Source organism: Natrix helvetica (assembly GCF_964273705.1).
Source record: "Natrix helvetica genome assembly, chromosome: 1".
NCBI classification, from domain to species: domain Eukaryota; kingdom Metazoa; phylum Chordata; class Lepidosauria; order Squamata; family Natricidae; genus Natrix; species Natrix helvetica.
Window position 1 is genome coordinate 321,987,507 of NC_138548.1, and position 17,060 is coordinate 322,004,566.

Here is a 17,060-nt window from a genome sequence, read left to right on the forward strand (position 1 = left end):
ATCTTTAAGATTGTTAACAAATATTTATCCCTGTACTGAACATTTAGCCGTTCCTTAAGAATCCAAACACGTTAACCTCAGTAAAAGGTAAAAGGTAAAGGTTCCAGTCGCACATACATGCAAGTTGTTCCTGACTCTAGGGGGCGGTGCTCATTTCTGTTTCAAAGCCGAAGAGCCAGCACTGTCCGAAGACATCTCCATGGTCATGTGGCCGGCATGACTAAATGCTGAAGGTGCATGGAACACTGTTACCTTCCCATCAAAGGTGGTTCCTATTTTTCTACTTGCATTTTTACATGCTTTCGAACTGCTAGGTTGGCAGAAGCTGGGACAGGTAATGGGAGCTCACTCTGTTATGCGGCACTAGGGATTAGGACCGCTGAACTGCCAACCTTTCTGATCAACAAGCTCAGCGTCTTAGTCACTGCATCCCTTTTAACCACAGAGTCCCATGTATTCCAGCAACTACCTTTTTATCTTCCCTAAGTCAAATAATATTTTACATTCAAACAAAAACACAATTACCCTATTACACATTTAAAATTCTTCAGCGTATACATAAAAGAAGAAAAGAGTACAGAAGAAATAGATATTTGGGGATGGAAGAATCTTACCTCTTTTACTACCCTATAATTGTAGCTACTAGTGCTTTCCGGTTTAGAGGATTTGCTGCGACCTTCCTAGGGGACAAACAAGATCAATATATTAAATTGCTTTTTAAAATCCTGGAGCTCATGAATATACACTTCGAGTATTTTATTTTCTTACCAGCACTCTCCAACATTTACTACTGCAGCAGGTTTTGCCTAAACTGAGGCATTGAGAAAAGGCAGATGGAAGTTCTAACAAAATCTTAAATATGTATGAAGATTCTTTTCTTCATGTAAGATCGATTCCTATCCTATCATTAATTATCTAGTAATAGTTATTGAAGGCATATAGCACAATTTTCTTTCCTTTTTGTCAACCTTACAGTAATATTATAGCAATTTTTCAATTACCACTTAGGTTTTAGTACTGTATGTTTAATGCTATTATTACAGACTAAAAATTGAGACATGCTGACATTGTACACATACACTTCTAAGCCGATATTTTCTCACCATGCCACCAAGTATTTTTTTCAGTTTACAGCACATAACCAAGGATGAATTTGCTGAATTAATTGCATATAGATTTAAAGGAGGCAAGAATGTTAATATGACAGGAGACATTCAAATTTTAGAGTAAAAAAACTAGTAACAAACACCAGTACTCTATTAACTCTACAACATGAACTTCTAGGTTTTTTTTTACTCTTTACATTAACCCATTATTGGAGTGTTGACTGTTCATATTTATGCCAAAACAGTTAATTTTTCTAAACTAAAAGAATTTTGTATTTATGACTTGTAGATTTTAATAAAAAAAAGTGGCATAATTTCTCAGCCTTACTTCATGGGGTGTCTAAGGTAGGCCATTTTAGTACTTGGTCAAGAAGCTGTGGTGTGTGTGTGTGTGTGTATTTGTGTCTTACCAAGAGTTGCTCAGCTACAGTTCTCAGCTCCACTGGCTATGCTGATATATTTGATGGTTTAAGATGTGCTGTAGTTCACCCAACTTTGTCAAATTAAGGAAGGAGGGAAGACAGGCCCTGAATTTTGGTTCAAACTTTGGTTCATTATAACAAAGCAAAGACTGGTCAAGGAAAAAGACAGTTGCAGGGTGGGGTCGATGGGGCATAACAATTATATTTTTAGCTGTAGACATTTATATTTTTATCTTTATGTTCAGACAGACCATGAGGGGTGTATCCTGTTACCTGTCCTGGACAGGGGATAGTTCCGTATTTGTCTAGCAGATGTTAAATGTTCCTTAACGTATTTTTCTCCTTCTGTATTTTTCCATTTCTCCTTTTACCAATTTAGCAAATGTATGCCTACGTATATGCTTACGTCAAAATGACTATATAGGATTGTTGATAGAGACTGTTCGGGGTTCAGACCAATTTATGCTGTTTGAGCTGTTTGAACCTGCGCAATAAACTTTCTTGCATTGCAAAGAGCTGGTCTTTGAGTTCTCAATTTCCACAACAACATGGCACCATCCAGATGGGACTCTTAGACGAGGCGAAATTTCGCTGAGGGCAGGTTTCACCCTTCGGATCCAGGGGAGGCCACTCCCGACTTCCACGGTGCCTTGGGGAAAAATTTTCTCCAGGAAAAGGCAGGGGCCCCCTGTGGGATCGACGGTGCTGGAAAACCTAGTCCAAGAACCCTTGAATGCAAGAAAGAAGGTCTGAACTATTTTCCTGGCCAGGACGTGTGTGAAGACTTTTCAGGCGAGTATATGTTAACTTTGTGAAGTACCTATCTCATTTGAAGATAGAAGAGGGGGACTGATCACCCCCCTGGAGTCGGGGCGTCGACCCTAAAGAACTCCGTGTTAGGTTGTGTGGGTGGTTGCCACTGCAGTCCCCGCTAGTGATCGTGGTTTTTCCAAGGCTACGGGTCGGTGGTTGTGCTGTTAGAGATGGGTGGGTCATCGAGCATTCCCAGCACACCGTTGGAATGCATGTTGAAAGGGTTCGAGTCCTGTGTTAATTACACCCATTATGCAATGCCCTATCCTGGAATTTCTAAAGAGAGATTAAGATATTTGTGTGAGAAACATTGGCCCCACCTGGGGGTGGGGTGGTCAACTCAGGGATTTTTCAGAGAGCAGGTTATAATCAGTTGTGGCTTTTGATTCACCAATATGAGGAGAAATATCCCAATCAATTTCCCTATATAGATCAGTGGCATACCACTGTGGTAGAGAGGGCGGATGAGCTCTTACAATGTCAGGCAGAAATGGTGTGGTTATGCATTGCCAGACAGAAGGGAAATAAGTGTAAAACATCTAAAAAGAATTGTAACAATTGTTGTAATGAAAACATAGCAAAACTTCAGAAAACAGAGAAAAATGTAGTTAGTGAAAAGAAGAGGATGTGGTGAGGCCCCCGCCGTACGCGTCACCCCCACCGTTGTTGGCACAGCAACTGCAGTGCGCAGGAAGCAGAAACTTGCAGATGTTATGCCAAAAACAGAAATTACTGAGGGGAAGTCTGTGAGTGAAGACGAAGAAGGGGCGTCAGGAGAAATGGAGGAATTTGTGGGAGTAAAAACAAGATTTGTTATATTTTGTTCCCAGACAAGAAGGAGATGTGGTTTTACAATATGTGGATGATGTGTTGGTGTCAGGACAATGTGAGGATACTTGTTGGGAGAATACCAAAAGGTTGTTAAATCTGTTGTTACATTGTGGTTATAGAGTATCCAGGCTGAAAGCACAGTTGGTGAAAGAGAAAGTGAGATATTTAGGCTATGATATTGAGCAAGGACGCAGATCGCTAGGGCCAGAACGAAAAGAAGCTATTTTAACAATAGCAGAACCCAAAAATAGGAGACAACTTAGGGGATTTCTTGGTTTAGCAAGTTTTTGTAGAATTTGGATTCCCAACTTTGCTCTAATAGCAGCACCTCTATATGCATCTACTAGGGGAGCAAATGCAGATTCTTTCCGCTGGGAAGGAGAACAGAAAAATGCTTTTAGAGATATTAAAATAGCTCTCACATCAGCGCCTGCGTTAGCGTTGCCCAATTTGAGGAAACCCTTTAATTTATATGTAGATACTAGCAAAAATATGACTTTAGGTGTGCTCACTCAGAAACTTGGAAGGTGGCAACAACCTGTTGCCTACCTATCCAAACAATTGGATGGAGTGGCCAAAGGATGGCCGCACTGTCTAAAAGTCTTGGCTGCAATTGCTGAGCTGTTACAGGATTGTAACAAACTAACATTTTCCTGTTCCATTAACGTGCACACCCCACATGCAGTACAGTCAGTATTAGATAATAAGGGACATTTATGGATTAGTAACCAGAGATTGACTAAGTACCAAGCTATGTTGATTGAGAATCCCCAAGTACAGTTGGTAGTTTCCAATAGGCTGAATCCAGCTACATTAATGCCTACAGAAACTGAAAAGGAACATGACTGTTTGCAAGGTATTAGAGACAGTGTATTCAACTCGTCCCGATTTATCTGATATCCCTTTGACAGATGCAAAACTTTATTGGTATACAGATGGCTCCAGTTACATGCATGAGGGGAAACGTGTGGCCGGATATGCGATTGTGGATGATGAAGGTGTTGTAGAAAGTGGAGTGGTCAGGTGGCAGAATTGTGGGCATTGATAAGAGCTTTAGAAAGAGCAGAGAAAGAAACTTTGAATGTGTGGACTGATAGTAAGTACGCTTTCCTGACCTTACATGCTCATGGAGCAGTTTATAAGGAAAGAGGTTTTCGAGATTCTGCAGGGAAGTATGTCCAACATGGACATTTGATTAGTCGCCTCATCGATGCAGTACATAAACCTGCGAAGGTTTCTGTTATGCATTGTAAAGGCCACCAGAGGGGGGACGATAGGATAGCCCAGGGAAATCGACTAGCGGATTTAGAAGCCAGAGAAGCAGCCAAACGAGCAGGCCCAACCCCTGATTTAGCAATTCATGTAGCAGTGGATCTAGGAGTGATTCCACCAGAAATAAAGCCAACATATACTCAACAGGAGTGTATTAAGGCCACTCATGATTTACATGCTAGTATAAAGGAAGGTTGGTATGTGATGCCAGATAAAAGAATATATGTGCCGACGTCAGTAGCATGGACATTGGTCCAGCTATCACATGAAACTACTCATATGGGGAAAACTGCCTTAGAAACCGCCCTGAGTAGGGATTATTTCATTAATGGACTGGCTGGAATAGCAGCGAGAGTTGTGGCCAAGTGTATTATATGTGCTAAGGTAAATCCTAGGCAGGGACCACTCTTGCCCCCTGGAACCATCCCGGTGTCATATCTCCCAATGGATTATTTAATGATTGATTTTACAGACATGCCAAGGTGTGGCCCTTATAAAGCAATGTTGGTTATGGTTGATATGTATACCGGATGGCCAGAGGCTTTTCCCACCAAAACAAAACAAGCTAGAGAAGTGGCTAGACTGCTCCTTAAAGAGATAATCCCTAGGTTCGGACTTCCATCCCATATCTCATCAGATAATGGGCCTGAGTTTGTCCATCACATTAACCAGGAGGTGGCTAACGCAGTGGGGATCAAGTGGAGGTTCCATAGTGCGAATCACCCTCAATCGGGAGCGATGTCTGAAAGAATGAACAGAACCCTTAAAGAAAGGATCATTAAAATCTGTGCGGAATGTCATTTGAAATGGCCTGATGCCCTTCCATTGGCTTTGTATGCTGTTAGGTGCTCTCCCCGACGCCAACATAAACTGTCACCTTATGAGTTAATGTTTGGGCATCCACCTACATTGTTGAGAAGAAACTTGGTGGGGTGGCCTCATTTGGGACATAAGGGGGGTGTTTGGAATATGGAAATGGTGCAGGAATTAAATAAGCAAGTTGAGAAACTCCGAAATTATGTTCAAGAACAAAACCCCCCACCACTAGTGACTAAATGTCATCCATTTAAGCCGGGAGATAATGTATGGGTAAAACATTGGAAGAAGGAACAGTTGGAAGGGAGATGGAAAGGTCCATATGTGGTCATAATGGTGTCACCCTTGGCAGTGAAAATAGCAGAATCCAAGCCCTGGATTCATTGGACGAGGGTTAAGGCTGCTGACGTGGGATGGAGCGTTTCAGTGGACCACAGAAATCCTACCAAAATGACATTCAAACGTGCTTAAATCACTTGTGTTATGTATGTAAATAGGTTAAGTGTAACCAGGTTGTTTTAAGAAGATTGAAGAAGCGGAAAACTAGCCCTGCGGGACCACACCCCGAAGCTGGTTCCCAAGCACGGCTGAAGATTGGTATGGACACATGTTTGAAAGCTGGGTGTGGGAACTTTGGATATTAGTAGTAGGATCACTAGTGATTGTATTGTTCTATTACTGTCATAAGCGGTTCAGTGGTATTCCAAAACCTATTGATCCTCTGATTCCCTTGCCCTCTTTAACTTCTGAAGGCCAACAGCAGGTCACGTGACTCGAATTCTTGGAAGAAAGAAGCAACCTCTGCTAAAGTCACACCTGGAAGCTGACTTTTCGACGCATGGGTGAAGAAGTGGATGAGTAATACATAGATAATAAATATATCTTAGCAGATACTTATAGTAGAATTAACTAGGATAAGTTTATATGTGTTGGTTTTGTAATTGTAAGTGTGGGTGTTGTTGCTGTGCACATTGTATTGATTGTATTGCTTGCTCATGTTGTAGAATTGAATGTGATGTAAAAATTATAGAGGACGTATTATCACCATACATAGGTCATAGAATAGATAACACATTTTATTGTACACTTAAACCTTGTCCTACTGTAAATCAAGCCATCCAGAGGTATCAGGAAGAAGTGGACTTACCGGATGCAACAGAGGATGAGTTTCACTTGTGCTATTGGTTGGGTTGGGGGTAAGTGTTTTATTTACAAGGGTGTTAGGTAATTCGGTGTGCGTGCAGAATCTAGGACAATGGAGTAGGCCTGAGGAGCGTCCAGGTATTGTCCAGTCTTATGTAATAGGCAATGGACAGTGCCGGGGCTATCCACCTCTTGTTTTTACACCAGATTGCTGGAATGGAATTTTACCACATCCTTGTCAAGCCCCCCATGCATTTGATCAACTAGTCAAGGAAGCCTGTCTAGCCCAGAAGTACACAAATCATCTCCTCTGTAAGTACATAGGCTACGTGCTCTGGAAGGGAATGTGTAGCTATGCTTCATACAGGGAAGAGAGACCCCCCCATTATGCTAGACTGTGGGGATCCAATATTTTGGGGATGGGAACGGGTTACCCATATTGATCAGTTAAAACCAGGATGGAAGGGAACATGCACATTACAATATAGCCACACAGACTTAGGACCCATGATGAGAAAGGTGAGAAGAGGGAGAAGGAAACAGCGGAGTATGGGGGAACAATGGCCATGGGAGGCGCTGGAGGCTCATCCATTGATCTATAATAATCTTTCCAAGGCAGGGAATATTACAAAGAGGGAACAGCTTACAGGTATTGTCTGGACACTCACCACTAATCTTGTAGGAAGAAACTGTTTTGCTAGAAATGGTACACATTATGTAGGAGAACTTATTTGCTTAGGAATTTGGAATGAAAAATATAACCAATGGACATCTCCAGGTAATGCCACAAAACCTGAATATTTTAATAGAACATATCTAGGTTACCTGAACTCATCCCGGACGGCTGATGAATGGGTAGCTCCTAAAGACATGTATTGGATATGTGGAAAGCTAGCTTATGAACGACTCCCCTTTGATTGGTCAGGTTCATGTGTCTTAGGTTGGATAAAACCATCCTTCTTTTTATTACCAATTCAATCAAAACAAATATTAGGAGTCCCCTTATATGAACAAGTAGGATTGAGAGCAAAGAGGGAAGTACAAACTGTGTTCACAGACTTCCCTTGTAAAGAATATTCTGCTTATGATAAGGAGGATGAGAAATGGACTAGTGAACGCATAGTGTGTACATATGGAAGAGCAACATGGGCAGAAGATGGATCATGGGGGTACCGCACCCCTATATACATGTTAAATAGAATCATTCGGTTACAGGCAGTTCTGGATCTGGTAGGGGTGAGAATAGACAAAGCACTTAATGTTTTGTCGGAAGCCACTGATAAGATAAGAACTGCTGTGTATCAGAATAGATTGGCCCTAGACTATCTCTTGGCTAAAGAAGGAGGGGTGTGTGGAAAGTTTAATTTGTCCAATTGCTGCCTACAAATCGATGAAACAGGGAAGGTGGTAAAACAGTTGACTACAGAAATTAGACAACTTACACATAATCCCACTCAAATATGGAGAGGATTTAATCTGAAGGAGGTATTTGGGGGATGGTTTCCCAAGCTTCCAGGATTACAGGCCATAGTTGCTTTGATTGGGTTGATTGCAGCGGGATGTGTGATACTTCCTTGTGTATTGCCAATTTTTGTTCGAACCATCTCTAATAGTCTATCTTTATTAGCAGAAAGAAAGGCAACTGCTCAGGTGATGGCTGTGCTAGAATATGAGAATTTAAGACCTGCAACAGAGTTGGAAGAATATGTGACTCTTCTGGAAAATTCAGATGAGTCACAAAGGGGGGATTAAGGAAGGAGGGAAGACAGGCCCTGAATTTTGGTTCAAACTTTGGTTCATTATAACAAAGCAAAGACTGGTCAAGGAAAAAGACAGTTGCAGGGTGGGGTCGATGGGGCAGAACAATTATATTTTTAGCTGTAGACATTTATATTTTTATCTTTATGTTCAGACAGACCATGAGGGGTGTATCCTGTTACCTGTCCTGGACAGGGGATAGTTCCGTATTTGTCTAGCAGATGTTAAATGTTCCTTAACGTATTTTTCTCCTTCTGTATTTTTCCATTTCTCCTTTTACCAATTTAGCAAATGTATGCCTACGTATATGCTTACGTCAAAATGACTATATAGGATTGTTGATAGAGACTGTTCGGGGTTCAGACCAATTTATGCTGTTTGAGCTGTTTGAACCTGCGCAATAAACTTTCTTGCATTGCAAAGAGCTGGTCTTTGAGTTCTCAATTTCCACAACAAAATGACAGTGTATTCAAAGAAAAGAACTTTTGAGCTTATGCTTTAGGCCTAACACAACAGGTGAAACTGCTAAAGTATTAATATTATTGGGAAAGGCTTTAGCGTTTCTTTAAACTAGTTACATTTTATGTACAACTATAACTACTATACTATAGATTGGAGTAAAGGGTTAGAATATGAGTGGTGTTTTGTTATGAAATGTGGGCAAGCAAAGAATGAAGCGCAGAGAGCAACAAAGACTCCACAGTTCAACCCTGAGCTACACACGTTCTCTTCTACGGGTTGGAATATCAGTGGGATAAATTTTAAAAAACATTTAATCAGTATGCCATGATTTTAAGATGTGGTTAAATATACAAAATATCAGCAGACATCCCAGGGTGATGAATAATAAGAATCTATTTCAAGTTCTGATGTGTGTGTGTGTGTGTGTGTGTGTGTGTGTGTGTGTGCCTCATAAATGCCACAGCATATGCTTAACAACCACTGTGAAAAATGCCATAAAGTCTAGCATGGTCATGTGACAATCCGCATTATACCTTACCAAAATTGTAATACTTCTACTTGTATTGGAAAAGAAGAGGACTGGGGGGACTTCTGGCTAAAATTTGGCTTAGTAATCAAACTTGATGGGATTAGAGGACAGAAGTAGTTTGGCTCAGTATTTCAAAGATAATTTGCTTCAAGCCTTTCAAAATTTAACACTAATCTGTCAATACACTTTATGCAGCAAGAGGGACAATTTTTTTTATTAAATAAATTTTATCTATTTATTTGATTTTTGGAAAAACTACATTATACCATACCGGAAGATCCATTCAACTACATCTAGATCAGTGATGCCTAACCTTTTCGGCACAAAGTGTTGAAAGCACGTTTGTACGTGCACACACCCATAATGCAATGTATGCATGACACACACACCCCGTGACCCCTGTGCATGCACACGCGACCCCATATGCGCTCCACCCCCTGCATGCGCCCCACCTCCCACACATGCAACCCTCAGACACACATGCATGACCCCCCCTGCATGTGCACGTGCCCCTATGTGTACCCCCTGCACACGCACCTTCCGCATTCACCCCACGTCCTGTGCATACATGGTAAAGACCAAAAAACCAGCTGGTCGGTAGGAGGTGCATGTGCATGCATGGTAAAGCTAAACTGGGGTAACAGCTCACGTGCCATTGGTTTACCATCACGGATCTAGATTATACAGAAACTAGGGCTCTCAAACATACAATACTGACTATATTATACTGATTGTTAATCTTTTTATAATTATCAAAGTTGTAACTAATATTCCAAGTCAGGAGGGGGGGGGGGCATTGCAGCTGTTAAGTAGCATTGATAAAAGTTCTTCTTCTTACCTCCTTTTTCTTATGTTCGTTTTCTCCTGTAGTCACATCTGCAGCTTCATCAGGCCCCTGTCCTTTGTATACCCAGAGTTCCGATTTTTCAACAATGGACCTCAGCTGATCCAAATCTTGCTTTATCTGCTTATAATTGTCAATATCTTGGCTGGTAACAAGCAGTTGAACCTTACATGAATTGAATTTGGTTAGTTGCAATATACGCTTGCTCTACAAACTTAAAAGCAAATAGAAAACATTACACAACTGCATTTACTGTTAACTTGCAAAGCTTTCTAGCCTGCTCTCGAATTGCCATGGGCAGCAAGGTGGGAGCACATTCCACACATACCTTCTTCCAGGTTAGGATCTGATTACCATAGCTGGCTTGTGAAGAGTGGGCTTCTACAGCCAGCATCATTGGAGAATGTGATTTATGACACAGATTGAGAGGAAGGGGGAAACAAGGTCAAAGTTGAACCATAAGTTACCTGTGGCAGTAGATGCCAACATGATGCTCCTAATAAATAACTGGTTTTCTTTTGAAACTTGGCTGGGGACTCATGAATTAATTAGGGCATCTGTTGGAACCTTGACATTTACCTGTTTAAAAGCCTGGAGGACTTCTTGCCTCTGACTAAAGTGTCTGAAGAGTAGCTGAAGTGCCCCGGATACTAGTGGAGGATAGTCATGCATTGTTAAATGGAGCAAAACTCTCAGGAAAGTTCTGCCGCCATGATCATCCAAATCTAGTGGTGTATTCTCTTCACTGCAAAGACAAAATATAGCAACATTAAAACGAAAGTAAGAATTCTTACTTTTTAAGTAAGTTTAAGGACAACCCAGTTTCCTTGACTGTACTTCATCTGGTGGTTAGGACAAAAACAGCACTACAAATTAAAACTGGATATAAAGTCAGGCATTTAATCATCAGTGGAAAATGGATGACAGCTTCTTCATTAGCAACTTTCTCCCTTCATACTTTTCTCAACACCAAGCATCTGCATTTTGTCCTTGAAAATTAGTAACTTCTTTCTCTCATTGGGTGCAAAACTTTTCAAGTGAACTCTATCCAGCTTGTCTTCATAATGTTGGAATATTCAACATTCATATTTTATCATAATAATGGTATTTTGTCCCCACTCATCATTGCATTCTGTAGTGTAGAATATGACCCAACATTGCAGCATACCATAAAAGATGCTCCTAAACTACAGCATCCTTTTGTTCAGCCTCCCTCTAAAGCTGTTTGCTTTATTTTTCTTTATTGATGTAGCATGTATAACCTCCGCTACCTAGGTATAAAAATTCCCTATGTGTATTCTTCTAGTAAAGGAAAGAACAAGAGAACTGAAGAAAACAGACTAAACCTTACAACTGGCCTCATGTAAATGTGGTAAACAGAAACAACTAAAGGAAAGATCTAAGCTTTCTAGTGCATGTCCAATATTATTTGTTTGTTTATTAAATGTTTATACCCACCTCTACTTGATTCTGTAACTCTGGGGGACTTACAGAATTAAAAAGAAAAAAAGCAATATAAAGACAACCACAAAACAAAAAAGCCAATTAAAAGCAATAAAACAATTGAAACATAACTTGCAGGAGAGCTCCATTCATTTCTTAAAAATGTTATTTGTATTAATAAGCAAGGGCTCCTTGATAAAGAAGCTGAAAACATCAAACAAGAAAAGACTAGAATAAGATATGAGCTAATACTTATTATAGGAACTAGCAAAGCTACCACAACGTGTGGAATATAAAGGAGAGAATATGGTGTCGGAAAGCCAAAAATCTCTTTGAAGAATCTTTGAACTTCCCAACTCCTTTTCATCCACATGAAACAGATATAATATTCTTTTCTCTACTTTTTTCTATTCTGATAGGTACAGCATACTGTATATAAAGGTAAAAGTAAAGGTTTCCTCTGTCCAATTGTGTCTGACTTTAAAGGTCGATGCTCATCTTCATATTTTAGCCAAGGGAGCCAGCGTTGTCCAAAGATATTTCCATGGTCATATGGCTAGTATGACTACACGCTATGATACACGCTGTTAACTTCCCACCAAAATGGTACCTATTTATCTACTTGCATTTGCATACTTTTGAACCACTAGTTGAGCAAGAGCTGAGGCAAGGACAGGAAACACAAACACACACACCACATACACATGTAGTCCTTGACTTATCTCTTGTTAAATGAGACATTTGTTAAGTGGGTTTTGCCCCTTTCTTTCCACAGTTGTTAAGTGAATCACTGTAGTTGTTAAGTTAATAATTCGATAGTTCAGTGATTCTGGCTTTCCCATTGACCTTGCTTGGTCACAAGCAAGGTCAAGGTCACAAAAGGTGACCCCATGACCTTGGGACAAAGCAATGAGCCAATTGCCATGCACCTGAATTTTGAACACATGATCATGGGAATGCTGCAAGAGATCGTAACTGTAAAAAACACATTTTAAGTGCCATTATAACTTTAGACGGTCACTAAATGAACTGTTGTAAGTCGAGGACTACCTGTCCATACGTACCTATATACATACTCATACCTATATCCATACTTCTAGAATATGCTTTAACAAAGTAATTATAAAATGATGAATTATGTTTCTGCCTTGTTTGTCTGCTGTCTATGCTTCGATATCTACTGTATACACTTCTAAAACGTTTGTGTTTGTAACTTTCTATTGTGTTTTCAAAAGAAGGTAATGCTGGAAGCTTATATGTAACTAAGTGGGTTCTCAAAAAATTGGTACAAGCCATTTAATGCTCATAAACGTTTTGGCCAGGTAGGTACACCCAATGGTGGGATTCAGCCAGTTTACACCTATTCGGGAGAACCGATTGTTAACTTTCTAAGCAGTTTGGAGAACCGGTTGTTGGAAGAAATCTCATTTTGGTTTTTTTCCACTTTACAGGGCTAATCCTGTAAGGAAGGCAGGAAGGAAACATTCTGGTGTTGTTTCTAGCCTAATCTTTAATGCCCTGCTTACAGAAACTGCCTCTCTGTTTACCCTTATTACATTGCAACAGGTAAGGCGAAGTGCCCATCGATGTGAGTGACATTGAGTTGGCCACGCCCACCCAGTCACATGAACACCGAGCCATGCCTACTCAACTGGTCATTAGGGCAGAGAGCCGGTTGTTAAATTATTTGAATCCCACCACTAGGTACATCTGTACTTTTGAGAACATGTTCATACTCCATTCTTGGGAAACAATTGCCAAGACGGTATGCTCAATCACAAAAGTGTCCTGGAGGGCACCAAAGAGATACCCATGGGCACACCAGTAGTGTACTGTGAACCCTAGAATGTATCCTCTAAAACTATGAACATCGCGTTTCCAGAAACTATTTTACATATAGTTGAGAACAAAAGAATACAAATTGCCATAGTTTACTTTCCTGCCTCCAAATATCCCTTCTGCTTGTTCTTCAATATTTTCAAAGTCAAGAGCACCTGTAAAGAAAAACAAATAATGTGATTTGCACTGAGTTCACAACAATGAAACAATAATTCAAATCAAGCCAACACTTTTTTTCCCTTTCTGTAGAATAAAATAAGTGAATTGTAAGAACTTACACCTAACAAGCAAGGCGGTTTTCTCTGCTTCAAAATTGAAAAAAATAAATTATATAAATTAAACCACTGAGGGAGCCAGTTTGTACAGAAATTGCTTAATGAAACAGTTTATACTGGGAGGTAGTAGTAGATGATGCTCTATTTTCTAAACAAATATTTTAAAATATACTCGTCTTTTTCCCAGTTCAGCGGAAGACAAATAAGCAACTTGTACATTACCCATCTGTGCTTCCCCTCCACCCTAATACCACAGATACTGGGTTTATGAATATACACAGAATATACAAACAGTAGATGTATCATTAACTCATAGATCTCTCCTTTCACTGAAGTGCATAAATCAAAATATACTGACTACAGCATTTAAAGACCTTCATCAATCTGGCTTCTTCCAGAGTTGCAACTCTCAACACTAGCCCAAAGACACAAGAAACCTTAATTTAATCCACGCTTACATTTATTGCAACATACAATATGGTAGCAAATTGCCATAACTTCTACTTTGCTTAGAAAGTGGAATGGATGTTGCTTTAGTTTATTCTGAGCTGCTCTAGTTATTCATTGCCAGAAGAAATAGCCTACAATGTATTGCTATTTATACTGACTAAAATCAGTATTACAGGACATTTTGGCTGTGTTAGACTGGAAAAGAATGTGCTAAACTTGTGCAAGACAAAATAAAAATATTCCCGCCTGTCATAAAAAAAAGTTAGTGGGAAAAAGTTGGAAGCTGCCAAAATGTATTTCCAATGTTTATTGCAAAACAGCAACATGAAAATGGATGTATTTAAGCTGTTGTGACACAAAATGCACCACCAATAGCCTTAAAACCATCTCATAAATCTTAAAAAATTATGGGCCAATGCTTTCTGTACTGCCTCTTTTGATGAGTGAGGGGATCTCATTGGAAGGGATCCATCATCAGTGAATTCCCCAGCTAAAAAATGTTTGCTCATACTCTGTAATACAAAAATATGCAAATTACTGACCTGGTACATTTGGCATTTCTTGATTATTGCTCCCTGAAGGTGACTCAGGTGTCTGTGCGTTGCTTTCATCAAATTCTCGTTTAAATATACACAGAAGGCATGAGATTCGGTAATCCAATCTCACATTCAAAATAAACTGGTAGTTCCAATGTTTGAACAAAAATGAAAACAATATTAATTATGCAATGTTATCCTGGTTGTATTCCAAGAGACAAATCAGCTTAAACATTTGATGGCTCTTAGGTTTAACACATTTAAAGTATCAGCGAACCTTACCCAGAAACATGATATAAACAGAAACAACAACAAATTATTTGAAGTCTATTAAGTAACCAAGGTTATTTTCTATACTTAAAATCAACTGAAGTATGAAGAAATGTCATTTGAATCAATAGTGATTTGAGAAGGGAACAACAGATGCAAAGCTTCCTGCAGTTCTGAGACCACTAAAGATAATCAAAAAAATGTAAATCTGTTGGACTGAAGGTTGCCTTCTTTTTAAGGTTGAGAAGGAGCAGTAGGAGCAGAGCAGGCATAAGTAAGGTGCAGAGTTAAATGCATCATCAGCTTAGAGCTGTTACATTCCCACAAAGGCTCCAAGTACAATTCCTCCTGAATTTTGTTGAGACTTATCTGACACCAATTTAATGTTGAACTTTAGTTGATGAGATTCTTGTGCATAGGCTTGAATAAGTCTTCTGTGCTGCAATCTAACTAGTTGGTCCTAATTCTTCACGCCTGACAGAAGATTACATCAGATTAATATTAGAATTGAAATAAATACTGTTTGAGAATTCTAGGTAAAGCCTGGAAAAACAATACCATTGATAATCAGTCTTTTAAAATGTTCATTGTACAGTATTGTTAAAAAAAAAAGGGATTTTCTAAAACTGTTGAATAGCACTATACTCTATTAAACATATTTTGACCATACATGCAACAATACAATTTCGACTGGATGCATTTAAGCCACCCAAAGTCACTTCAACAGTGAGGTGGGCGACATATAAATGTAATAAAAAAGTAAATAAATAAAATCTTACATTAACATCAGTGTTGGATATAAATGATTCCAAATTTACAGATGATTAATATTTGTAAGAAACACCACAAAAATGGTACAAATCTTTTTAACAAATTAACATACTTTATCTTTCTAACTAGAGATACCAAAAAATAAATATTTATGTCTAATCACATCTGCATGAACATTTCTCCGTGATCAAGAATACTTCAAGCTTTATCATCCATCCATCCATCCAATTTTTAGGCCATCATCTCCCCTATAAGGTGATTCTGAGAGGATTACATATTTATAGCAGGCATGAAAATCCTCAGCTTCCTAAATTTTCTCAGGATTCTTTCAAAAATGCATATCTCAAAGAAAGAACTGAGTTATACAGAAGGATATGCTGTAACTTTATATATGTTGACTTGGATGGTGTTCGAATGTCTTCAGAATTGAACAGTAGACAAATTTCACAAGGCTTAAAAAAAGATTCTGAAAAATACTTAAGTCTTTGAACTACTGTTAGTGAAGCATGCCAGTTTCCTAAATATTTCTACTGAATTGCTCTGCTCCTCATCTTTTCTATAATATTTTCCTTCTCCTTATTCAATGATTTACTGCAAAAGATTCATTAGGGGTTAATATAGTGGGGACGGGGAACATTTGTTTACTTCCAATCCTAGTTGTGTGGAATAAAAATCATATAAGAATGAATTGACATCAGCAAAATGTCATCTATACCTGGAGGATTTCAATTATTTTCAGTTTCGTATCCATTACCAGGATGTCCTCTTTCTCGGGTTCAACTTGCTTCACGTTACCTTCCGGGACAGCGGCCAAGGGTGTCATGGGCAAGAATCCACCACCTCTGAGTACTACTTGGGTCATGAGCTCTCCAACACCATGGATTGATCTCATCACATTGCTCCCTTCGGAAACAGATAAATACCTCAGACAAAAAATTTAAATTTGCTTTTATTTGTTTGTTTATGAATTTATTTATTTAGTCCCCACGTATATTACTTTAAAAATAACTCAAGGTGGTAAACATACCTAGTACTCCTTCCTCCTCCTATTTTCCCCACAACAACAACAACCCTGTTAGGTTAAGAGAAATTGACTGGCTTAAAATCACCCAGTCAGCTTTCATACCTAATGCGGGACTAGAACTCACAGTCTCCTGCTTTCTAGCCTGGTAAACACTAGACCAAACTGGCTCTCATGCTTTACTGCAGAAGTAGAGTTGCATAATTTTTAATCAAGAGAAATTTCATCTCACTGTTGTACAACATATGACTCTTCTATAGATTTGAAATAACTATGCCATATCTAGTATTATCTAGTTATTATGCACAAAAAGCTGAGACAGATGCTAAAAATCATATTTTCGGCCTACCTGAATAACTTGGTATATACATTATAAATAAGAAACTAAAACTACAAAGCATCTATTAAAATTCAGAAGGGTCCACGGGATGCCAAAAAGCAGAGCAATTAATTTTTATA

The 17,060-nt window shown here is 39.2% G+C and overlaps 1 protein-coding gene across 1 annotated transcript in view; it reads right to left on the bottom strand.

The window, feature by feature from the left end:
* Nucleotides 1–17,060, bottom strand: part of ITPR1 (inositol 1,4,5-trisphosphate receptor type 1) — a 273,195-nt gene that overhangs the window by 117,657 nt on the left and 138,478 nt on the right. Inside the window, exons 22-27 of the mRNA XM_081969590.1 lie at nucleotides 16,296–16,483; nucleotides 14,546–14,681; nucleotides 13,379–13,433; nucleotides 10,576–10,741; nucleotides 9,991–10,161; nucleotides 615–680 (exon numbers count right to left, since the gene is read on the bottom strand). Coding sequence (XP_081825716.1) covers nucleotides 615–680; nucleotides 9,991–10,161; nucleotides 10,576–10,741; nucleotides 13,379–13,433; nucleotides 14,546–14,681; nucleotides 16,296–16,483 — 782 coding nt within the window. The remainder of the gene's footprint in view (nucleotides 1–614; nucleotides 681–9,990; nucleotides 10,162–10,575; nucleotides 10,742–13,378; nucleotides 13,434–14,545; nucleotides 14,682–16,295; nucleotides 16,484–17,060) is intronic.